Here is a 26,725-nt window from a genome sequence, read left to right as displayed (position 1 = left end):
ATACACACACACACACACACAAATACACACACACACACACACACACACATAAACACACACAAATACACACACACACACACACATAAATACACACACACAAATACACACACAAATACACACACACACATAAATACAGACACACAAATACACACACACACACAAACACACACACAAATACACACACACACACATAAACACACACACACACAAATATACACACACACACACATAAACACACACACACACACACAAACACACACACACACAAATACACACACACACACACAAACACACACACACACAAACACACACACACACACACACACAGATTATTAGATTGTTTTAAATAAAGCATGACAGCATACACAAAGAGTGAGTGTGTGATTTAAAACTTTTTACACTTTACTGTAAGAGTGTGTAAGAGCGCAGGAGGGCAGTGACTCACACATGACCGGTCTCATGGGCCACTACGAAGGCAGAGGAGAAGCCGTCCTCGTGGTTCAGAGTGCAGCTCCGGACTGGGTGACACATTCCAGTTACAGGAGCGTAACCTGATAAAACACATCACAGTCTGATTCAAGGGTCTCGGAATCTTCCCATAGACACACAGACACTTCTAGAAGATATTACGACTATCAGTGGACGTGTGTGTGTGTGTGTGTATATGTGTGCGTGTGTGTGTGTATACGTGTGTGTGTGTATGTATGAGTGTGTGTGTGCGTGCGTGTGTATGTTTGTGTGTGCGTACGCGTGTGTGTGTGTGTTAAATGCATATAAACTGTGCTATTGTGTAGCAGACTGATGTGTGTGTGTGTGTGTACGTGTCTGCATGTGTGTGTGTGTGTGTGTTTAAATACATGTAAACAACTGTTATGTTGTGTAGCAGATTGAGAGAAAATGGAAATCCAGATAAGGTGTGTGTGTGTTTGTTTGTTAGTTTGTTAGTGTGTGTTGCGCATAAACAACTGTGCTGTTGTGTAGCAGATTAAGAGAAAATGGAAATATAGGTGTGTGTGTGTTAAATGCATATAAACAACTGTGCTGTTGTGTAGCAGACTGATGTGTGTATGTGTGTGTATGTGCATGTATGTGTGTGTATGTGCGTGCGTGTATGCATGTATGTGTGTATATGCATGTATGTGTGTGTGTGTGTATGTTGTGTACCTTGCATCCCTGTTGGTCCGAACTCTTGGCGTGTAAGGAAAATGGCGTGGTCATGGTAGTCCTTGTCGGTAGTGTCCTTCCTCTGCTGCTCGAACGCCCAGCGGCACACGTTCTCCAGGCTCTGAGACGGGTTTCCCAGCTCGATCAGATTCGAGGACTGGAGTCAGACACACGAGCAAAATCATTCTCATCAGCTTAAGCAAGATCCAACTCGCAAATCAGACACTGCGACATGAACACATCATAAAATACAGACAAAAACATATCCAACATTTCATATTATACTGTATTGGAGATTTCAATCAAGCAAATATATGATTATTAAACTTATTTCTAGACATATTGAGCAGAATAGGCAAAATAATCCTGTTCTGTTTCCTGCAGCGTACATGCCCTAGTTTGTCCAGACTCATGGACTAAAGCCAAAAGAGATACAACTGAAGTTCATTATAAAAGCTGCCCAAATCGTTTCATAACATCTGGAAGGAAAATGATCCCACTGAGCCCAACATTTCATCTGTTCTGGAATCACATTCCCTTGTTCTTGTTCCATAGGAGGCAAAATTCAGTAGCTTTCTTAAATTTGGGTGGTCAGGGATTACACTGGTCAGCCTCTTATTATGCACTTGACCTTGGGTACTTAATATTAAAATGATATTGTTATTAAATCTGTAAACTGGTGTCAGAATTCTGCTTTAATCAGTGTGTTGTAAGGAGAAAAAAGACAGAAAGAATTGAGTCTTGCTCTTAAAGACACAGGTTATTAGATTACTAAGATAGAGGCTATGTCTTGGCTCTTCCTAATGTTAAAATTGTGAAAACATTGAAATCGTTTGACACACAGATCACGTTCCCAAGCTGACGAGCGTGCAGCTCATGGATTCAAAACATTAGACAGTAATTCGACTTGTGCTGTGACGTGGCCACCGCAAGCAGAAGATCCTTTCCAGATGTGTGTCCTGAAACCGCCTTTCTCCCTTTCCACGCCATCGAGTTCATGGACCTCGGGAGCCGAACGCTTCAAAAACGAGTGCAGTGATCACGTCTGGCCAGTAGAGAGCGGCGTCGGTGTGGTGAAGACCGAGCGCTGAACCCGACACTCGCACCGAAGCTGTCACTCTTAACATCACTCGTAGTGTTAATCACGCTATCATCACCTATTAAAATAGCAGAAGACTATTTCAGTCAGTGCTTACTTAATATTTCAACAGAAATAAATAAACTGAAGGTCGGGTTTGACAGCTTTTATTTATTCCACACACTGATGTCAATAATAAACTCATTATATGTTTAGTGATATTGATCCATAGGGAATTATGGGTTATCTTGACGAATCTGACTGGTCAGGAGTTGATTCGTTTTATACAGCGTTCTTTCTGACAGGAGATCAAATCAGGGGTTCATTTTAATGAGCTCACTCTGTTACGGTTTCTACAGTAACTGCTAATTCACAGGGGCGTGTGGATGTACGTTGGATGTCCCACGTCATCGAACCCTAGTAATTAAAAGAATGACAAAACAGCTGTGCTGTTATTTCACACAGAAAGCTAGAAGCATATAGTTGTATGTCTTCATTAAACGTAGGATTAACATGTATCTCAGCATCTTCTGATAGTGTACAGAATATTGTGGGTTCTCCTTCAAGTGTTTAAACTACTTTCTACTTTTTCCTAACCTGAGGAAATTCTGAACAGTTTCTAGCTGCTATAACATACACCGATCAGGTATATCAGGTATATCATTATCACCACTGACAGGTGAAGCGAATAACATTGATGATCTCCTCATCATGGCACCTGTTAGTGGGTGGGATATATTAGGTGAACATTTTGTCCTCAAAGTTGATGTTAGAAGCAGGAAAAATGGACAAGTGTAAGGATTTGAGCGAGTTTGATGAAGGGCCAAATTGTGATGGCTAGACGACTGGATCAGAGCATCTCCAAAACTGCAGCTCTTGTGGGGTGTTTCCGGTCTGCAGTGGTCAGTATCTATCAAAAGTGGTCCAAGGAAGGAACAGTGGTGAACCGGGGACAGGGTCATAGTCGGCCAAGGCTCACTGATGCACGTGGGGAGAGAAGGCTGGCCCGTGTGATCCGATCCAACAGATGAGCTACTGTTGCTCAGATTGCTGAAGAAGTTAATGTGGTTCTGATAGAAAGGTGTCAGAATATACAGTGCAGGATGGGTCAGGGCTGTTTTGGCAGCAAAAGGAGGATCAACACAATATTAGACAGATGGTCATAATGTTATGCCTGATGTAAGTGTTAACTTGCCTGACAAATCCAACTATAAATGGATAAAAAGTACAAAAATCAATTTCAGCAAACCGATGTTGTGTCCAAGGAATACTTAAAAAATGAACTTCTACCTGGTTAAAGTAACTCATCTTGGTGCCAGGCCTCTTCACACTACCACCTTGTTGATTATTTCCCTTTAACAGCACAGCCATAAGTGTTTTATGCTCTTCTGGAGGTGTTTCTTTATTCATTAGTAGGTTTATATGACAGGACATTGTCTGGGTTTTCATACCAGACATTTGACATAACGCACAGACTCTGATTAAGATCTAACTGGCTTTAACTCTCCATCTAATCTCCTTATCCTAATCTCCTAATCTCTGGTACTCTAAAATCTGCCAAATACACACACTCTCATCTTCTCTCAAGCTTTTTTAGGGTGTGTCGGCTCAAGGACACTCTCTCTCTCTCTCTCTCTCTCTCTCTCTCTTTCTCCAGAGAGCAGATGGGAAGGCAAATGCGTGATGTAGGAACCTTGTTTAAGGTACTCGGGGTCACTTGGTTGATCAGTTTGCGCTGCTGCCGCCGGCAACGGTTGCCAGAGTAATTGGGGATGATGGACAGCCTGCTGGTGAGACAGGCAGGGCTGCATGCTGATTGGGCCCGAGGAGGAGGCAAAGGCAGGGTGTGTAGACATGGCATGGATGAGAAAGAGAAGAATGGATATGATGAAATTATATCCATAGGTATCTCTGACGGGTTATGTGATAGAATAAGATGGAAATGAGAGGCAAAGGTTTAACGGTTTAGAGACAGAGAGAAGCAAAGCTCTGCAGAGCTGGATTTGGCTGGCAGGTAAATGTGGGACAGTTCGTGTTATTTGGTTTAATCCAGAAAGACAGCGGCTCCAAATCAGCACATGAGATGCCATCTGCCCCAGTGCTGTGTATGCTTGTCCAGAGAATCACATCATGCTGTATATCAGATGTCTTGGGATAAAGAAATCCGAAGGACTGTGGTTTTACACAAGGTCACTGGGTTGGATACAAAGTACAAAGGTCAAAAAATATGGAGCGGGTCCAAATATACCCCAAATAATGCTTTGAAGGACACTCTGCATGGGCACAGAGGACATTATCATAGGTTCAGTAAGCACTGTATCCTTGTCAGGGTGGAACTAGAACGTCCTTATCATGGAAAGACTGGGTGCAAACTGGGAATACACCCTTGATCAGATGCCAGTTCATCAACCACCAACTGACAGGTTTTTGGGAGGTGAGTGGAAACCACATAACCAAGATAAACCTTACACAGGCACAAGAACAAGTGAAACCCGTGCTCAGGATCGAACCCTGACACTGTGACCGTCATGCTTACCAAATAATAATCATCCACCCATCCATCTACTGTACCACTGATCCTACAAAGGGTTGTGGGGAACCTGGGAACAAGGTGGGGAACACTTTGGATGGGATGCCAAGCCATCACAGGGCACAAGTGCACATACTCACACACCTGTTCACACACTACGGACAATTAAGAAAGGCTAATCAGCCTACAGTGAATGCCTTTGGACCGGGGAATGGGCGGAAGCCCCTCAAAGCATATGGAGAACATTAAACCTCCACACAAATAGACCGGAGACAGGAATCAAACCTCTAACCCTGGATGTGTGTGGCAAATGTGCTAACCACAAAGCCATTCATATAACTATCCAATGAAATCTTATCAATTATCCTTAGGCAATCTTTCGGTTCTAGCTAGGGTTCTAGCTGTGTAAAGTTAATGGAACCTTCTGTGAAATAGAAAGTTTCTGTTGTAGAATTTTCTTGCAAGTTTATGCAATATTCGAATGTTCTTCAAGGGTTCTTCATCAGGAGGACAGACACAACGTTTAAGGGTGCTAGATGGTACTTAATAGAACATGGAGAAGTAGCTAAGATTTACCACAGCTCAGAATGCAAGTTAAGGAAAGAATGTGATGGATACTGTTAAAAATTCATGTCACTGTTAAAAGTAAAGGTGCCAGAAAGAACCAAAAAGGGGGTTCTGGTTCCCCAAAGAACCTTTTTGCAAATGGTTCTTTAGAAAAAATTATTTTAGTGCTATAAAGAACATATTTTATAGTCTAAAGACCCTTTTTTCGCCCCAGTGAACTTTTGTTCAATGGAAAAGTTCCATGGATGTTAAAGGTTCTTCATAGAACCTCCTTACAAAGAACCGCTTAAGAGCCTTTATATCTAAGAGTGTATATAAGCAAGAAAAAATTGTCATTACTAGCTACTAAACTGACTACTAACTGCTTAACTATTTCCTAGGTTACACGAAAAGGAAGGAAACCTTCTCCAGACTGACTCATACTGTCTCATGCCAAGCCTGAGGAGATCCTGCTGATCAATCATAAGTTGATTCCTTCGGATGCTGACCGTCATTCTTTAGGTCATGAACCTAAAACTCAGTCGATGCTCATTCTTATTGAGTGTGTGTTTTTGTACGCGAATGCCACCAAGATCAGATGGGTCTTGGAAGCCCATCAAGGTGGATATAGCATTGGAGTAGTGTGTCACTTGATCTCACGACATCCTCTCATCTCATCTCCTCTTACAACAAGCAGGAAGAGAGGGAGATTTTACAGCTCCATGTTCATGAATGAGGAAGCACCATCATTGATTGTTTATCTTGCATCTACTTCCCATAATGCTTTTCTGCATTCCGCTGGGAAATGGTGAGAGATGGGGATCAGGGTGGACATCCAGAAACCAACTGCATAAAATCAGTGTTGTGAAGGTGTGCTACTTTAAAAACGCTCCCTCTGGGAACTACATGCTTTTAGTTTGTTTGCTCAGTCCATCGGAAAAACATGCCCTAGTGCTTGGAGGATGTCCATCTGAGGCATTGTGTGTGTGTGTGTGTGTGTGTGTTCTACATTTCAGCAACATATTAAGGCAACATCACCATCATTTTACCTAATAACAGCCAACTAAAATGATTTGGTTTAGTGTTTGTGTGTGGAAATGTGTGCGCTAACAGCCTTGACTTTAGCTAGCTGTGTGCAACCTGTCAGTTTAACTTGCTAGCTACATTACTTAGCTAGATAGTCAGCTTGATATGCAACTACATCAAGTGGTTGTATGAAGCTAGCAAATAAATTTATTTAATTAAGTAAATAGCATGTAACTTACATATATTCAATATTGTAGTTAAACTGTTCTTGTTTCAACTCTAATATTTGTGGGCCGAGATTATTAAAAATAGTAATCAATTTCTAGGTACGTGACTAGACAGCCAACTAGCTATGTTCGTCAGATTGATATACAATGCAATTTTAGATAACGTCAAATTTTAAGTAATTTTGTGTAGGTAAACATCATGTAATTAACATTGAATGTAGAAGTCTTTTATTACTTTAATCTTTTTATTATTTCAAAAGTCATGCTTGTAAATAGAGACCCAAGGTTGACTTAAACTAATCTAATGTTTGTATGTAACTTGCTAATGAAATCACTAAGCAAGTAAATATGTAGCTAACAGTGAAATTAATATCTTTTACATATCTTGTAGCTAGCATTTTTATTTTTTGGCATTCATATTTGTAACTGAAGATTTACAAATCCCTTGGGTTAAATTTAGCTAATTTATCGTGACGTGCCAGGTAATCTACGCGACTGCATGCTAGCACAGTAGTCAGCTAGTTAATTAGTCAGATAGATACACAAAATACTGGATGTAGTTTGAGTTTATCTAATATAACTAACATTGAATGTATTGTAAATATCTTGTAGCTAGCATTTAATTGTTTTCAACAATCTATTTATGCATGAAGATTGCTAAAAGGTGGTTTTATTGTTAAAACTTAGCTTTAAATTAATTTTTAATGTTACCTCTGAGAGGAATTAACTTGCTAAATGGCGTTAGACAGCTAACTAGTTATAAAAGCATACTCTCTGTTGAAAAACTAGCGAGATATCCAGATAATAGAGATAATATAGGAAATATAGTACTGCAATAATATAGTAAAGCATGCTAACTAAATACAGGAATGAGTCATTTTGGCTGATATAATGCCAGTATTGCTTTTTTGTACATGATGAAGAAGAAAACAGGCTAGCATTTATCATTATCTCCATGACACTTGATAAAAAAAATTCATGTAAGCAGATGTAGCTGTAACCACTGTGGAGAATATGAATGGAGAATATGAATAACATGCACACTGACATGCTGATTTACCTTTTTGGCATCCACCAGGACAATCCGTACCAGAACCACGTTGATCCGCGCTCCCAGAGAATGGTCATGGTAGATTTCATTCACCTGAAGAGATAAAAACCAGACCTACATTAGATCCAGGGTTCACATTCAGTGAGGTAGAACAGAACAGAAAGCAGTTACTTAGATTTATTATTGGGAAGATGTGCATTGATTTAGTCTAGCATGTAGCATAAATAAAAGCTTAAAATGTTTTTTTTTTTAAAATTCAGTTAGTCCAAAATATAAGTTTCATAAACAACAGTTATGTTTTACCACATAAGAAATTATAAATTAATTTACTCGCATACATTTCTGATGAATGGCTTCATGCTAGGATTGGTGTATTGTACTGTATGGTACAAAACTGTTAAAACTAGCCTGGACCACACTTATAAAACCACACTTACAATTGTATATTGTGTTAAACAATCTAAACTACAGCAACAATTAAGGTTATGTTATGTCTGTAAACAGTCACCGGCAGAACAACAGACATAACACTTAGAAATGTATCCACGGCACAGTGGAACCTGGGCATACAAATTTAACTCGCTCTAGAGGCAAAAATTTGTATTGCGAAACAAATTTTCCCATAAGAAATAATTTTAACGCAAATAATCCGTTCCAGCCACCCAAAAATATTACCAATACGAATCGCATGTAAACTGTATGGCTGCTTACAAAGAACTGACCCATGTCAAGAATTCCAAGTCAAGGGTCCTCACAGGAAGTCGTGCCACCAAGATTGGGCTAAAATAGAACAAACCGCCCATGCCAACAATCTGTCAAAAAAATGGCCGGAAAATCACCTAGCTTTTGAACGCATGCCGAAGGCAACGTTGGTATCGTGAGTTGAGCTTTCAGTGACTGAAAAAAAAATCGTAAACTCGCTTCAGTTGGCTTCTCTTGGCTTTCCACTGATGCAAACAAGTTTTGAACGGCTCCTGGACGTACATCCAACTTAGCCGGCATTCATTTCATTTCATTGAATTCATATGGCAAAAATGCTTCATATGCCGATGCAAATTTCTTTCAAAATTTCAATTTTCTTAAGGCGAAAATTCGTAAGGGAGGGTATTCGTATGCTGAGGTTCCACTGTATTTAACTTAGCAAAATTACACTGACTAAATGGACACCTAAATAAGGCAAAGATTTATCGTCTCACATTATTATTTCACAGTTATCTGCACTCGTCGTCTAGCCAGCATCATCCTAACATTCTGTACACTCACAAGTCATGCTAGTTACAGATGAAGGTTCAAACTATGGTACAGTGAAATAACAAGGAAAACGGTTACACCGTACACACAGGCTACTAAATAAACAGTACCATCTGTCTTTAAACATCTTGAAGTGTAAGCCTTCTGTATTACGTTCCAATATTGTTTTTAAGATCACTCTCATCTGCTTGTCATCTCCATTTGCTTTACATTATAATGCTGAAACATTCGATTTCTTAATTTTTTTAAATATTGATCCTTGAATGTTTTATGGATCAAGTTAAGTTTTAGACTTTGTTGAAAATGTAGACCTTAGGAACAAAACCTGCCCATGATGTTCTGTGATCTGACACAATTTCCTTTTAAACAAAATGAAAAAATTCCAGGTCAAGCCAGATTCTCTTGAAAATATAAGTTTCATTCATGTCACATTCACGCTATATCTTACAGTGAGGCATAAGGTAGGTGAATTTCCATGACTGCAGTCCTCTTTCATTTCTAAACATGCTAATGGTGGTCAGGACCATAAAGCCTTTGTGTATGGTCTCATCAGATCAAAAAAAACATGCTGCCAGTTATAATTTTAGTAATGTTTGGTAGAGTTTAGGTGCATTTTGTGAGATGTTCTCAGGATGCCCTCTGTTTCTGGCAACACTTTGGACTGTGGTCCAAAATCTTATGACCTCCTTGATGATGATTGATACATTGTGAAGCTCGATCTGTGATGATTAGGATTGCTTTCCCTCCTTGGCCATCATCCTCACTTCACAATGCCTGGCACATTTCCACTCATTTAAAAATTTTGTGCAAAGCTATTTAAGTCATTTTATAACCATTTCCTTAATAAATGTAGGGCCAAAACCATTCATCATTTTTTTCCCAAATGTGACTGGATGCACCTGTGTGCAACTCCATAAGCGGACAAGGCTAAAGCTAACATCAGAGTTCTTGGAGAAAAGAAATCTGTTCCATTTTTAGCACAAGTTTGGTGGCACGACTTCCTGTGAGGACCTTTGACCCTTGGAAATTGGTAATATCTGTAATATTTTTGGGTGGCCGGAACGGATTATCTGCATCTACATTATTTCTTATTGGAAAATCCGTATCTAAGAACGAATTAAATTCGTATGCCAAGGTTCCACTGTATTTCTTCTATATTCTCAAGCGTTTTAAAAACTAATAATAAAAAAAAAAAACAAGCTCCTCGCTATGCTGCTGTTGTACTGCAAGTGGATTCTTGTGTAATATATATGATATACACTTCTGAGTCATTGGGGCGATGTTTAACCAGTAGAGAAATACTGGGAATTAGAGCAGACCTATTTAAATGCACATTTCTCTACTATGACCTCTCACACCAAAACCTCACCCATCTTTATTTATTCAGTTTGCTAAAGAATGGGATTGCGGGAAAAAGGCTCCCCGACTGAGACAGCAACGGAGACAGGCAAATTGGCCCTGAAGTTCAGACATGGTGTCCTCTGCCTCCCTGGAAGCCTGCTAATGAGACACAGCGATATACACACAACCAACAATGATGACATTTATTACAGACTAGCCAGACTACCTGTCTCTTTCGCCATCTGTGTGTTTACTTATTCGTCTTTTTTTTTTTTGTTTTCTATATTGTCCTGTCTTCCCCTACTTCTCTGCCGTGTCACCGACACTGACATGTGGACCTTGCCTGGCCATTAATGCACCTGATCACAAACAATATAATGATCGGTCACTCATCGCATGGCCGTTTGTGGTACACAGTCACATCCAGGGTTTGGAGCCACATTAATGTGAATCCCTGAGAAAAAGGTGCCAGACTGTCTGAGCACTTTAGCAAGATAATGCAAATATAAACACAACTCTGACCTGACACATGGCAAGTACAATAAGCAGTACTTTACAATGACATAGCAATAATTGTTAGACTAGTTGTAATGTTGTATCTGTTCAGAATATTCATTTAACACTTGAAGGTAATGCATTAAGTAAGAAATAAAACACTTGTAGGACTGCTGTTAAAAAATAATTAGCACATGGCATATTATACCACAGAATTTTGCCAGGGATTTTTGTTTTTTAATTAATTAAAATTTTACATTCCTGTTATCACTTAGATTAAACAGTCATTCCTTCATCAGACATTTTATCTCCTTTTCCTTGAAGACTTTGTTAGAATTTGTTAAATTATAGTTCTTTTCTTGACAAAGCCTGGCTTATTAGGAAGTCAAGATGTGGGGTGGTGGTAGCTCAAGTGGTTGTTGATCAGGGTTTAAGCCCCAGAACCACTATGCTGCCACTGTTGGGCCCTTGAGCAAGGCCCTCAATCCTACTGCTCCAGGGTCACTGCATCAGACCCCAACCCTTCAAAGATGAGATATGCAAATAAAGAATTCCACTGTGCAATAATGTATATGTGACAATAAAAGCTACTTACAGGGTTAGTCACAACATGGCAGCATTGAGATGTTGTGGCTTGAACCCCCAACATTTTGATCAAAACCTTTAACCACTGAAACCATTTACCCATCAGTCCATCCATTTTCTGCACCACCGGTCCTAAACAAGATCACGGAGAACCTGGTTTATCCCAAAGGGGCTCAGGGCACAAGGTGGTTGTTGATGGGATGAAAACCCATTACATGGCACAACAGCATACACACTCACACACCCAGTCAATCAGCCTACAATGCATGTCTTTGGACTGGAGAGGAAACCGGACTACCCCAGGCAAATGTGATATCCAATAAGCCAGCTTGTACCCTCTAACCACTGAATCAATTGGAAATCTTCTCTATATCTAAGATCAGTCAAGCACAGTAATCTGTACATGGCATGACAAAGAAACCATTTGTGCTTTAAATTCAGGGTTCAAGTTTGGCCTGTTTGAAGTCTGCTAAAATGGCCCGTCAATTGTTTGAAGTGAAACTTGATCACGCCTGGGATTTAGTGTCCCTGGAAGGGCATGGTGGCTTCTCCCTGACCCCAACATTGACTCTCTGAATGTTAATGATCACTAAATCAGAGTGGGTTCCCCCCGGCTTTACTTATGCAAACCCACAGTACACAGCACCCTAGGAAGGGTATATTATACAGACACATCCGGTGGCACTTCTTTTCAAGCCAAAACTTTGATGAATCAAGTTCAAGATGACACACAGTAAAACTGATTAGCCTATTCTAGAAACTACACCAGAATTCATTAAACCTATTTTTTAATATATGGCATCCATGACAGTACGTATTCTATGTTCTATATATACCATGGGATGTGGTCCCAACCCAACTCTCTCTCTCTCTCTCTCTCTCTGTATGTTAATGATTGTAAAAGTGCAGTTCTCATTAGTGCTGCCCTGTTTCCTGGCCTTGCACAGGAGCTCAGAGTTTCATCAGTTACTCCACAGCCTACAGGTAACTAATGGAGACCTAGAGGTCGGCAAGTCAGAAAATCATTAATATCTAATTAATAATGCAGTAGGGGCCAGTTGGGAAGACAGGGAATAAGGATGTGGGGAAAGCAGAAGGGAACTAAAACAGGAAGAAACCAAAGAAGATAGAGAAAGAGGGGTTAGATAACACTGAGGTAGCATGAGTATGGAGAACAAGGAGAAATAGTGCAAGGAGAAAAAAAAGGCAAAATACCCCCCAAAGGAACTTCAGCATACAAAGTGCCACATCAAATTCATCAAACCATCTGTATTTGTCAGGAGAGTGCTGCAGTCTATTCTTGATCTCGTACAAAAAGGTTCCTACCAGCGAGACAAATGTGTGAAACCTGGAAACATGCCATTTAAATATATCTCCAAAGAATATGTAGGAGACGGGAAAGGAAAGAAGTTTCCGAAAAAGAGCAAGCAGGAAACGAGTCGCTACATAACCACAGCTCAGGTGTAATTCTTTCAGAACCTCTTGACCTCTTACCCTTACTCCATTGTCCTTTCGTTTTTTGTTTTTTTTTCCAATATGGTGCAGGAACATGCCACACCAGCATGTGCACATGGTCCACGTTCTTTCTGCCTTATTACTGAATGTCTGCCATTTTCACCTGACATTTTGGACTATTATTACCTGTCTGACATTTCAGCGCCAGAACAACGTGTCTACAAAGAGCTGATTACATAATGGCCTCTCCGCTCACGCCTTGTTTACTCCGGAGCACTAATACGGAGGAAGCAATTAATATCGCCGACACGCAGTTCACACAATTAGTGCCGAGCGTGAAGGTTTGTGATCCGTTACTCATCCACTACTGATCCACTGACAGGATCTGAGTAATGAATTTGCTCCGAGTTCTCCATCACGGCATGTATGAATGTCGATGGCCTTCAAGATGAAGAACCAAGAACCTCTCTGGAGTCCCTGGAAAGCTTTTGCGACAGGTTACTGATGGCCGGACATGGGTTTGAATCACAGCGGTGTCATGTGACGTCCGTGTATGTCGGAGAATTACCACATTCGTATTGAGGAATACAGATGGCGATATGAAAAGAGGACCAGAAGTGTTTTATACCTGCTGCAAAATAAACACCAATAAAGATTTTAATATCTGTTAAATAGAATGCTTGGGATCATTTTTTTGCCCAATTAATCTAGTGTTTATTTAAATTCTTCACTAAAAGTACTATTCAAACAGGACCATATGTCTAAGTAACATAGCCAAAGAATGATGGTATTAATTATGAGTCATTATGATGTATGCATGGCTGCCAGTCCAAAAGTTCCACTTCTACTAAGTACACATCATTAATTAATGATGGAGTTGAACAAGAATAAAATCACAGCAGTAATAAATGCCCCATCTCCTTATAAACAATCTAGTCCAAATACTTCTAAAGGACAGGACATTTTAAAAAAAGAGCTTTGTTTTTCTGGAACAGGAAGAGATGCACAGTCCCAATCTGTACAGCTGTTTTTCAGCTGTATTTAGAAATAAAAATACATATGTTATTATAGGCTCTAATACAGCGACTCCTACCTCACACCCAGTGTTCCCAGGACATGCTTAGACTCCAGCACAGCCCTGACCCGAACGATGGACGGATTCCACATCTGACCAAAATTTTGCTCAAGCCTCCTGAATCATCTGTATTAATCAGATCCAAATTTATTTTAAATGCATCCTGGGTGCACTTAAACCTCTACTTTTACTGTGAATGTCATTGATTCTTCATCGTTCTAATAAAGCTGATAAACCTGCTTGTGCTTTTCTTGTTTTTTTAACAGATCTTTGGCTTTGAGTCTGAGATTAGGTCTTCACAGGTCACTGCTGTGCTTCTCACGCAATAAAATTCCCATTCAGGAACTCACCCGACTCCCACGCTGAGATCGACATGTTCTCATCCAGAGAGAAAAACTGTTCTCATACATGTGCAGAGAGGAAGCACAGACACACACCACCTGTAGTCGTACACCTGAGAAGATAAACACTAAACAAGACAAGACTTTTATTTTAATCGTTCTGAGGAGCTTCCACCGGCACAATAATTGCTGGAAACTGATACTATTCCTACTATGAAATCTAACCTGAGTTTAACTGCATTAACAAAATGTTTCTTTTCATCTGAAACACACACACACACACGCATTTTTCATCTAAAAGCACTACTTAAAGTCGTCTCATAGTCTTCTGCAATTATGAGGACATTTTTTCTGTACTTAGGTCATTTTTGGCCCTCACAAAGGTGTAAATACACACACACACACACACCCCTGGGAGCACAAAACACCAGACACACACACAGTAAACTACCTCAACACACACACACACACACACACACACACGGATGAATAAAATCAGTTCTTCAGTCTGAAGTTTAGGAAAAACTCATAATGGTACATACACTCAATGTCAGACACACACACATACACACACAGAGGTGAATATAATCAGTTCTTGAGTCTAAAGTTTAGGAAAAACTCATACACGCACAATATACACATCAAACAACCTCAGACTCAAAACACACACACACACACATAATCCTAAGAGCACAAAACACAAGACACATATATCAAGCAACTTTAACCCTAACATACACACAAACACACACTCATGAATATCATCAGCTCTGGAGAACACACACATACACACACACACAACCCAGAGAGCACAGCACATAATTCACACACAGCAAACAAGCACACAACCTCAACCCCATCACACACACACACACACACACACACAGGCAAATATAATCAGTTCTTAAGTTCTAAGAGTCTAAAGTTTAGGAAAAACTCATAAAGGTACACACACTCAATGTCAGAGACACACACACACACACAGACAAAACCCTGGGAGCACAACACACAATACACACACATCAAACAACCTCAAACTCAACACACACACACACACAATCTAAAGAGCAGGGGTAAGGATTAGCATCAACATGCTCTAACCTCTCGTCACATTCCCTTTTGTTTCCTGCTTTCTAAGCAGCGAGTGAGAAAGACCTGCTCTCGAAAAAAAGAGTCAACGTTCAAAAACAAAGTGACGATGCGTGGGAGAGCGCCTGTAACAATATTTTTAGATTTCTCCTAATGCTTTTCAGTCATTTACTTGGAATGCAGAACGTGAATTTTCCCTTCTTGGGGACAAACGATGGGAAGAGACGAGAGGAAGCTTCACAAACACCAGATCAGAGCTAATACAAAAAATAGCACAGTGTCTGTTAGGAATGGAACATATCATCAACCTCGACATTAAATATAACTAATTTAATAAATAAAATCTAATAAAATCTAAGAATATGTCATTTTCCAGTGGTATAAAATACAATGGAACCTGGATACACGATATTGCCAAAAGTTTTGGGACACCCCTCCAAATCACTGAATTCAGGGGTTGGGCTCGGCCCCTTAGTTCCAGTGAAAGGATCTCTTTAATGCTTCAGCTTCATACCAAGACATTTTGGACAATTTCATGCTCCCAGTTATGTGGGAACAGTTTGGGGATGACCCCTTCCTGTTCCAACATGACTGCACACCAGTGCACAAAGCAAGGTCCATAAAGACATGGATGAGTGAGTTTGGTGTGGAGGAACTTCACAGAGTCCTGACCTCAACCTGATAGAACACCTTTGGGATGAATTAGAGCGGAGACTGTGAGCCAGGCCAACATCAGTGCCTGACCTCACAAATGCGCTTCTAGAGGAATGGTCAAAAATTCCGTTAAACACACTCCTAAACCTTGTGGATCCCAGAAGAGTTGACGCTGTTATAGCTGTAAAGGGCGGGCCAACTCCATATTACATTCATGTGCATGTAAAGGCAGATGTCCCAAAACTTTTGGCAATATAAGTGTAATCCGTTCCAGCCACCCAAAAATATGACCAATATTCCCGATATGAAGCGTATGTAAACTGTATGGCTGCTTACAAAGAACTGACCCAATCCAAGCATTCCATGTCAAGGCTCCTCACAGGAAGTCATGCCACAAAGCTTGGCCTAAAAATAGAACAGACCACCCACACCATCTTTCAACAAAAAAAGCCCGAAAAATCTTTTGAACGCTTTTGGTTGGCTTTCGCTGACTGGAAAAAAATTCATAAACTCGCTTTGCTTGGCTTTCCACTGACACAAAAAAGTTTTGAAAGGCTCCCGGGCGCATACGCAACTTAGCCGGTGTTCAATTCAGTTCAGTCATATGCCGACGATGCTTCGTATGCCGATGCAAATTTCTCGCTAAATTTTTGTCAAAAATTTCGTAAGGGAAGGCATGCGTATGCCGAGGATCATTGATTATTTTCCTAGAACTATATTCCATTGAAGGATTTATTTCTTGCATGTTATTTAGTGCAGAACTCCATTCCATTTCTTATATGCGATATATAAGTGCATTTCTTTCCTGTGATGCTACTGAAGATCTTCCGAGTTTCTGAACAGAGGTCATGGTCACCTTCTGGTATGGGAAGTTATGTGTATGTGGTGTATATAAAAGCATCTTTTAAAAGCAAAGTACACATTCAGTGACAAGGTGGAAAGAAGGGTGGGGGGTTGTCAGGGGGCGGGTGGGTGGATGGTGAGTAAGTAGTAAGTTTTACATTTATTTGAACTTTTCCACGAATCAGGTCAAAACACAAGGTTATTACAGGAGAGGAAGGCATCTAAACACTGCTGCGTTTCATTACACCACAAACACAAACACACACACACTGCACTCTCTCTCTCTCTCTCTCTCTCTCTTTTCACCTCTCTGGCCACGCCGTTTAATTTGAGGAGATTAAAGGATGGATTGGGAGGAGCAGATGAGTGAGCTTTTCTCTCTGAGCCATATTTCCCCTGGCTTACTGTCACCTCAGGCCACATGGTGCAAAGCCTCTGACCTACAACAGCCAGACGCTTACATCATCCCGCAGGGGAAAGCTGCGAAAAATCCGGCAAAAACAGCAAAAGTGAGGTGTCAAACGTGAAAATGTATGATTCGCTAGGGAATAAAATTGACTGCGCTAATTTAAACACTGCAAGATCATGAACATATGAAGACTGATCGTATACGCTGAATTACGAGAGCGTTCGCAGTGACACACTGGCTGCTCGGCGTGAATAAATATGGGTCGCAGGTTTTTCTCTTCTTTTTTTTTTTCGACGTGTGTATAAACACTCTAAAGTTTGAGCACGTTAAATATTTGTGATTTCTTAAAATCCTACATTTAGCCCAATTTGTAACAAATGTCAACCTATAAAATATATTATACAAGAGATACTACAGATTATTGTAGTGTCAGTTTACTACATCTGTCCATACTAAACTCAGCTTTTCACTCCAGCTGGCAATTTGAAGGTGTCCAAACAACACCTTAGTAGTGTACATCAAAATAGTATGTGCTTTATGTTATGTTAATACACTTTACATTTACATTTCTGGCATTTTGCAGACGCCCTTATCCAAAGCGACTTACATTTTATCTCATTTTATACAACTGAGCAATTGAGGATTAAGGGCTCAAGGGCCTGGCAGTGGCAGCTTGGGGCACGTGGAATTCAATATTAAAACCCTCAGATCAGTGGGATGTGGTAGATTAGTGGTCAAGGTGTTGGACTACTGGTTGGAAGGTTGTGAGTTGGTCTACCAAACTGCCACTGCTGGGCCCCTGAGCAAGACGATTAACCTTTAATTGCTCAGTTGTATAAAAAATTAGCCAAATTAAATGTAGTCCAACTGCTTAACCACTTAGCCTTAACCACAAACCCCAAATACATAACATACAACTGTGTACAGTGACACTGAGACAATGACACCACTTTTACAGTTGTCATTTTTTCATCTAAAGCTGAAGCACAATTAATATTTTTGATTTTAACCTAATGCCACACTATAGAATATATAATCCCAGTGATTCCAAAGATTCCAGATTACTGTAGTGCCAGTTTACTACACTCTTCTGTACCAATCGTATCAGATATCATTAGCTTATAAATCAAGTTGGCAGTTTAATAACCAAAAACCTGGCAAAATGTTCATAGGTAACCTATAGCAGCATACAGATTTTCTTATAATGTATATTTTTCAAGGATACAGTTTGTGACAGCGACATAGATGAAAAGATATTTGAGCTGATCTTAATATGACAAGCTGTAGTTTTGTCTTATAAACATCAAAAGGCATAAAAAAAAAAACAGGTAAGTGAATATAAATTGGTAAACAGGATGGATGATGGAGGATATCCTGTATATTAAACCACCTAAACTGCTAGCATCGATATAAGAGAAATAAAACCCTTCGAGATATCACATGATGTAGTGCAGTACTGCATTTCCCTGATTATAGATAAAACACAATCGTGTTCTCCAATAAAAATACCGGACACTTTTATCTTTATCCATCCATGTAACTGCATATCAAAAGAGACACACGAGGCCAAAAATTGTCCCGCAAAAACGCGCTATAACTCGCATTAGAAACAACAAAAACGGAGAAACACAGGTAATTACTGTGAGCAAACACAGGCATGCTGACCCCAGACTCCACACACTGCAGTGGCACCACAGGGACTATTTTTACATGGGTATTGATGAAAGAACACACAACTGCAGGCGATGCTGAATGACTAGAGGCAGGGAAGAGGAGGCAGAAGAGGAGTAGGAGGAGGAAGGGGAAAATGGGTAAACAGGCAACGTGGATCCTCCTAGGATGGTCTTTGTTTATTATCAGCACTCCTTTACTCCAGTGCTATCCAGCAATACAGGAATGCACGGCAGTGACAACAAGGGATTGGTATTGGACTATTAATATTTTCAGCTGTAATTACTGTGTAAATGCTCTGTTTGTACAAATAACAGCAAATAACATGTAAATCCAGACTTTTAACAATTAACAGCCATAGCAAGACTACACATTATATTTTCAGCTTCTCTTTGCTATATTAGTAACAATGACACTTAATAAATGCACGCAATAATAAATGAGTCGATTATTACAACTTCTTACCTCTTCTTAACAACCATTAGACACAATTAACATCTAACAAGTCTTGTAAACGTTTTCATTTCTCTTTCTTTATTATTAGTTTTTTTTTTTACACAACATCAGCAACTAGACTCCATAACCCACCTGTAAGGACTAATTGATAACCAGTGACCATCATGATAAGTGCACTGAAATCTCCAACTCTGAACAATCTGACTCTGAAACAAAATAAGTAATCCCGGATATTTCAAGCACTCACGATGTTCATGAGCGTAAGCAGGTATTTCTCGACATGTTGCGATCCATGGAACTGCACCACCGAATCGTCGACCCCGAGCAGCACCTCGATGTTGTAGGCTCGCTCGGGAGACTGACGTCGAGATCTCCGGCTCTGGTTCACGCTCCGCTCTATTCCTTCGTACAGAGTCTCCAGATCCAGGAGACCCCCGAGATCAGCACCTGGAACAGACAAACAAACAAAAAATGAGAACTAAAAAAAACGTCTAGAGAACAGAAGAGAGGAAAGGAGATAAATTTAAAACAGGCTATCAGGGTTAAGTACTCGCTCTTTTTAAAGATGAAAAGACAAACATTTCATTTTTGGCAACGTCAGATTTCTAAAGCTGGATTGTTTTACCAAACACCAATACCAATGATTGTACAAAGAACAGCATGTAGAAGAGTCTAGGGCTGATTTCTTTCTGTGCCAAACTGTAGATACATGGCCGATACATTTACTTTACATTTATGGCATTTGGCAGATGCCCTTATCCAGAGCAACTTACGTTTTTATCTCAGTTTATGCCACTGAGCAAATGAGGGTTAAGGGCCTTGCTCAGAAGCCTGACTGTGGCAGCTTGGTGGACTGGAGTTTAGGGATTGGAGCTCACAATCAGTAGTCCAACACCTTAACCACTAAGCTACCACATTCCCAGATGTGGTACAGATACAGAATACAGATACAGCTACAAAATGAACCACCCCTTAGATTTAATCCGGAAGTATCCGGAACACGTAATGCAATGTAATGCCAAAAATGTGTAACAGATTTAATAATTAACGCATTTAACACATTTCATGTTTGTTTCACCAAAAATACCATGTAAGGAGGAACCAACAGATTCAATGTTCAATGTTCAGTCAAAACACAAACTACACAAAAAGACTAAACAAAACAAAAAGTTTTTGTTTTTTGTTTTCCTTCAACAAGGGTTGTTGTTTTGTCTGGCTGAAATTTGAAGGGAACACCGCATGAATATGCTTTAAATGTGTGTGTGTGTGTGTGTGTGTGTGTGTGAGTGTGTGCACAATGCCTTATTATACCACTGATGAACTAGTGGTAGTTTTACTGTTGAGCTATTGATGGATATTAGATATCTCCTGGATTAAATGCTATTAAATGATTAGACAGAAAATTTCCATTAATATAATCATATGTAGAAGGTTATATAAAGTGAACTTGCCAAAACAATGAATTCTTTATACTTTAAACAGGAGCCTTTCAACGCTAAATGCGACGTTACACTGTAGACTCAGTGCTCTTCACACAGCCACGGAAGAGAAAACACAACAAGAAGAATGCAGCATCTCCGTCCTCATCTCCATCACCCCGTCAGCTGGGGGCATCATCTACCATCTGATTATATAACGTTTCCCTGGCAACCCGCTCATGGGTAAAACAATGCTCGGCGCAGGCTAATATTGGCTCAGCACTCACTTCCTTATTGGAAGATAATCCTGGAAGTCAGACTGAAATTCATCATCTTAACACTCCATGTCTGCTGCACGTTATTAAAGCATGGCAGAGCGAGACGAAAACACGAGGATGCCAAAAGATCCAAACCAAGACAGACATGGAGGTGTTGTTTATTGTATTTTTTTTTCTCCAGCAAACTGCAGCTTGATTCCACTGCCAGGTGTTCCTGTCTGCAGGGTGCATGTCAGCAGATTTTCCCCTAGCCTTGTTAACGAAATTAACCCAAAAAAGTGCATTCTCTATCAAAACAATCATCACTGTTTTGCATTAACACTTTATAGGGATGATGTAATATCCACACCATCTGTTTGAAATCATACATTCAGTTATTAATGCTTATGCAAGAGCTTCTGCAATAAGAAGGTCTCTATTGTTTTTGTTTTCATTACTTTATGACTTGGAGACTTCTTTTCCTCCATGGCTTTATTTGGAATATAAGAGTTTACATGAGTCGGCAGACATAGTTAGCTAGCTCCTGAACCTCCTGTATCTGGAACAAAGGAAATATTTGCTAATGAGAACAACATGTGGGCCACAAAGTAAATCTGTATCTGAAATTTTTGATCTCAAGAAAAGTGAATAAATGTGCGGGAATCATTTTCGGCTCTTATAACACATTTCATACACATATCTTCAGCTAAAAGACTACCAGAATTCTCTACCCATCATGCCCTGACACCGGCTCTAATATCATGTTATATTCTGAGTATACTAAGTTCTCGCTGTTCAGCTGGAGAACCAAACAGAACTATCTCTTATCCTGTCTGCTGGAGAAACCACAAGACATCTTTTTCTTCTCCTGCTGGGGAAAATGCCAGACCTCTTTTTTCACACATCACCTCTTCCCATCTCCAGTGCCTTTTGAAGAAACCTCTGGATGAGTATTCTCCATCCTGCGGGAGAGATGTCTAGACATCTTCCACCTGTTTTCATTTCCTTCCTACAGCTGACATTTCTTCTTCTTCCTCCTGCTGGACAAAACCGTGGTCAGTGTGTCCTCCACCTCTGCTTGGACCACACTCACTGCTCTCACACTGAAGAAAGTATCTCTTTATCCTCTTGCTGAAGAGAACATTAGACATTATTTGTACTCCATGGAGGTGAAAATATTAGACATTACTTTGTCCTCTTGATGGAGAACGCTGGATTTATCTCCTGCTAGAGAGAATCCTGGATATCTTTTTAATCTCCTGTTGGAGAAATTGCTAGACTTTTTGCTGTCTTGCGAGAATGTTGGACATCTCTTTGTCCTTCTGCTGGAGGGAATGTTAGACATTACTTTGTCCTCCTTTTAGGGAGAATGTTGAACATCTCTTGGTCTTCTTGCTGGAGAAAATGCCAGACATCTCTTTAAACTCTGACTGCAGATCAGGTTGAACATCCCCTTGATATCCTGCTGGAGAGAATATTGGACATCTCTTTGATCTCCTGTTAGGGAAAATGGCGGACAATTCTTTGATCTCCTGCTGGAGAGAATGTTGGACATCCCTTTGGTCTCCTGTAACAGTAAATTCTGGACATCTCTTTGATCTCCTGCTGGAGAGAATACTGGACATCTCTTTGTCCTACTGCTAGACAGAATCTTGGATATCTTGCTGGAGGGAATGTTGGATACATCTTTGTCCTCTTGCTCAAGAGAATCCTGAACATCTGTTTGTCCACCTGCTAGACAGAATGCTGGACATCCCTTTGCCCTTTTCACTGAGAAAATACTGAATATCTTTTGCTCTCTTGCTGGACAGAACATTTTATGTCTCTTCATTCAACTTCGAGGGCTTTTTGCATTCTGACGGGGGCAACCTCGCCCTTATCAGGGCATGAAGCTGCTTTGTCGTTCAACCTTTATAAATGTCAAGAGTGTCTAGAAGAAAAGGAGAGGGCACGAACAAAAGGTACAGGGTGCAAGAACGAGAATGAGTGCGAAAGACGAGATTCTGTAATACATGAAGAGAGATGAATGAATTGCTGCATCAGCCTCTCTTTATAAAGGGATATATTTCAAACCTGATGAGAAGGTTTCCAAGAAATCCAGAATTGATGGAATATCAGGATTTGCTTTGACGTTGCATTTTTTTCTGGACCCTTTGTCTTTTAGTTGGTTTTTGAGCCTAGGAAGAGTCTAGAGAACCAATCCTCGGCCTTCACAATACAGTGGTCAGAGGGTCAGTTCAAACGAAGCGATCACTTCAAAGAAGCGATCTGCTCATTGTAGATAATTCAACTTGTTACATTACTTTCTGGTTCAAGCTTTGTGATGGCACTAACAGAAAGATAAACCTTACTGATATGCCAGACTTTAATAGGACTGGATCATTGTGATTATTAGCTCACCCTTGTGGTCCAAGCGGTTGCATGGAGAGCATCGTGAAAAATCCTGGGCTAAAAATCTTCATATATGAGGACAGCTCCTTGTTTGCCTACATTCCTACACAATAACGTTCCTTGCATCGAAATGTCCCATCCTTGGAAAATTGGGGTCAGAGCACAGGGTCAACCATGATGCAGTGCCCCTGGAGCAGGGGGAGGTTGAGGGCAGTGCTTTAGGCCAAAACAGTGGCAGCTTGGGGGTGCTGAGGCTTGAAGGATCTTCCAATCAAGAACCCAGAGCCTTTAACACTTGATCTACCACCGCCCCAAAAGGAAGGGCTCGTCCCGGATTGTAGCGTATAGATTTGCTCAATCAATCTACAATCCAATTCAAATTATTTGATATGCATATCAAACCTTAGATTTTTAAGCCCTGCCCTTAAACGAGACAAGAATTGGACTGAATTGGTGCAGAAGTATTGAACGTTCCACAAGTGAAAAATTAAGGAAACTAATTTCCTAGGTGTCTCTGTCTTCCTGTACAGTTTAGTCTTATCTACAACTGCACAATTATGAAAAAATAAAAACAAACAGAATAAGAGAGAGGAAGTCTTTTAGTCCTAAACATGATTTCATTACTGAAAGGTACAAAGCCAGCAGCTTTAAAACTGTTTCAAGTTTCCACCAGGATGATAAAGCACCATGGTGTTGCAGAGCAGCTCGAGGGCTGAGCTGGCCTGGATTAGAAACGAAAAAAAGTTCTGTGAAACAAGTGAACACCTCAAGGTTACCCCAAAGCAAAATCTTATTGTATATGACATATTGCACCCTATTCCCCACTGAGCAACAAATGTGTATGATACCAATACAGTACAGAGGATGATGTATGCGGTAGTTAAGGGTCTGGAAAGTCATGGTTTATTTTGTACTGCTTGTTGACACTTTGACAATTGAATCTTTTAGCATTACATCTCAGGCTTACATTTTAGAATAGCCTAACAGGGTTAGCTTTAACCAGAGTTTCGAAGTAACAAATAAATAATATTTTTATTTGATCAGCCATTCAGGTTTTCCACCTCTCACAGTCGAATCGCATGGCCAAAAACATGCTAAAGGCTTCAGTCTGAAGTATATGAAACACCACATCAGCGTAACCCAGTTCTCCCCACATGTCAGTTTTTCGTTAAGGTTTAAGGGCAGCTGGTTCTTTTCTCTTCTGTGACTCAGACACATAATTCTTTTCTTGAAGTGTTCCAGACACCAACTGTCATTCTGCACCGTCTGAAGTTTATATGCATTTTGCACACCACAGTTCCACAATACACACTGCAGTTCCTAACATGCACTACAGTTTCAGAGTATCTCAATTCTTAGCATAGCTCCAGAGCTCCCCAACACCCTTCACAGTTTCTGAGCACCTCAACACAACAGAGTTTCTGAGCTCCTCAACACCTCTCATAGTGTCTGAGCTCCTCAACACCTCTCATAGTGTCTGAGCTCCTCAAGACCCTTTACAGTTTCTGAGCTCCTAAACACCTCTCATAATTCCAGAGCTCCTCAACACCAAAGTTTCAGGATCCCCCAAAACACACCACAGTTGTACGGTTCTCAAATGTAAATAGTAGAGTTCCAGGGATCCAGTTTTACCAAAATACACATTAGATGTGCTTCCCAAGAGACTCCATCAATCTTGCAAAGCTCCCCCACACACACCACTGTTCTAGAGCTCCAAAAAAGACACATTTACATCATTTCGAAAGGAAATGACCTTGCTCAAGAACCCAGCGGTGAAAGCTTAGTGAAGCTTGGATTTGAACTCACAACCTTCCACTGATGGTAGTCTAACGTCAAGCTACCACTTCCTTAGATAGGTCCATAACTTTCAAGTATGTGCCATAGTTGTAGAGCTCCCAAGAACACACCATAATTCCAGAACTCTGAAGTACAAACCATAGTTCTAGAGCTCTCAAGGACACACCTATGTTCTAGAGCCCAGAAGTACACCACAGTTCTAAAGCTCCCAAGAAAACACAATGGTTCAAGAGCTACCAAGTACACAACACAGTTCTAGAGCTCCCAAGTACACACCACAGTTTTAGAGCTCCTAAGTACACACCACAGTTCTAGAGCTCCCAAGAAAACACCACGGTTCTAGAGATCCCAAGTACACAACACAGTTCTAGATCTCCCAAGTACAAACCACAGTTCTAGAGCTCCCAAGTACAAACCACTGTTCTGGAGCTCCCAAGTACACACCACAGTTCTAGAGCTCCCAAATACACAGCATAGTTCTAGAGCTCCCAAATACACACCACAGTTCTAGAGCTCCCAAGAAAACACCACGGTTCTAGAGATCCCAAGTACACAACACAGTTCTAGAGCTCCCAAGTACAAATCACAGTTCTAGAGCTCCCAAGTACAAACCACTGTTCTAGAGCTCCCAAGTACACATCACAGTTCTAGAGCTCCCAAATACACACCACAGTTCTAGAGCTCCCAGATACACACCACAGTTCTAAAACTCTCAAGTACACACCACAGTTCTAGAGCTCCCAAATACACACCACTATTCAAGAGCTCCCAGATACACACTACAGTTCTAAAACTCCCAAGTATACACCATGGTGTTCCCACTGTAGCTCCGCAACTACACATTATGGGTCCAGTCCTCTATAACTCATCGTTCTAGAGCCTTAGCCCTGTTTTATAGCTCCCAAACACACCAGAGCTCTGCACTACACACTGCTCAGTCCACCTCCCCAGCACACTGTGGTTCCAGTATACAGTATCCATACACCACACTATACAGCGCATGCATTAATACACACTTATTCTTATAGCAATAACTTAATAGCACCTTAGGCTCAACCCACATAACAATAACAAGTGAACAATATCCTGGCTAAAATTCCCCTTGGCTGACCTTTGGGGACCTTAAGTGATCTTTATTGAGCTGTGTGTGTGTGTGTGTGTTGCTATAATACTGTGGCAATACAGGCCTGATATTAGAAAGGTTTCATTAAAGAGTGAACTTCTGTGTGTGCGTGTATGTGTGTGTGTGTGTGTGTGTGTGTGTATATGTGTGTGTGTGAAGCAGCCATTCAGCCAACCTTCGCGTGCTACTGAAGAGTGTGAGTTCAACTTGAGGGAAATCAGAGACTCCACAACATATTTGCTAATTGCCTCTTCTTATCTACTGCACTCTCCCCGTGCCTTTTAATCTTTAATGATGAGTTGTAAAAGCCAGGATCGAATTAAGCCTTTAGGACCGGGCTAAAAAGCGCTAGCAATAACAGCGGTGAGTAAATCATTTTCAGCAGTAATCAACTGTACCGTTTGATTAAAATGCACATTAATATGCAAGCGAGGATTAAATCTTTTTTAAAG

The 26,725-nt window shown here is 40.5% G+C and overlaps 1 protein-coding gene across 2 annotated transcripts in view; it reads right to left on the bottom strand.

Annotated features, from left to right (window-relative positions):
* The window catches only part of LOC131357673 (A disintegrin and metalloproteinase with thrombospondin motifs 2-like), a 140,193-nt gene that overhangs the window by 24,211 nt on the left and 89,257 nt on the right, over positions 1-26,725 (bottom strand). For both annotated transcript variants that reach the window (XM_058396854.1, XM_058396855.1), the window contains 4 exons: positions 19,535-19,734; positions 7,632-7,715; positions 1,165-1,321; positions 446-551 (listed from right to left, as the gene is read on the bottom strand). In XM_058396854.1, the coding sequence (XP_058252837.1) occupies positions 446-551; positions 1,165-1,321; positions 7,632-7,715; positions 19,535-19,734 (547 nt within the window). The remainder of the gene's footprint in view (positions 1-445; positions 552-1,164; positions 1,322-7,631; positions 7,716-19,534; positions 19,735-26,725) is intronic.

The sequence above is a fragment of the Hemibagrus wyckioides genome, linkage group LG08 (assembly GCF_019097595.1).
Source record: "Hemibagrus wyckioides isolate EC202008001 linkage group LG08, SWU_Hwy_1.0, whole genome shotgun sequence".
Classification (NCBI taxonomy): Eukaryota; Metazoa; Chordata; class Actinopteri; order Siluriformes; family Bagridae; genus Hemibagrus; species Hemibagrus wyckioides.
Note: the sequence above shows the minus strand (reverse complement) of the source record. Positions and strands in the feature narration are given on the sequence as shown.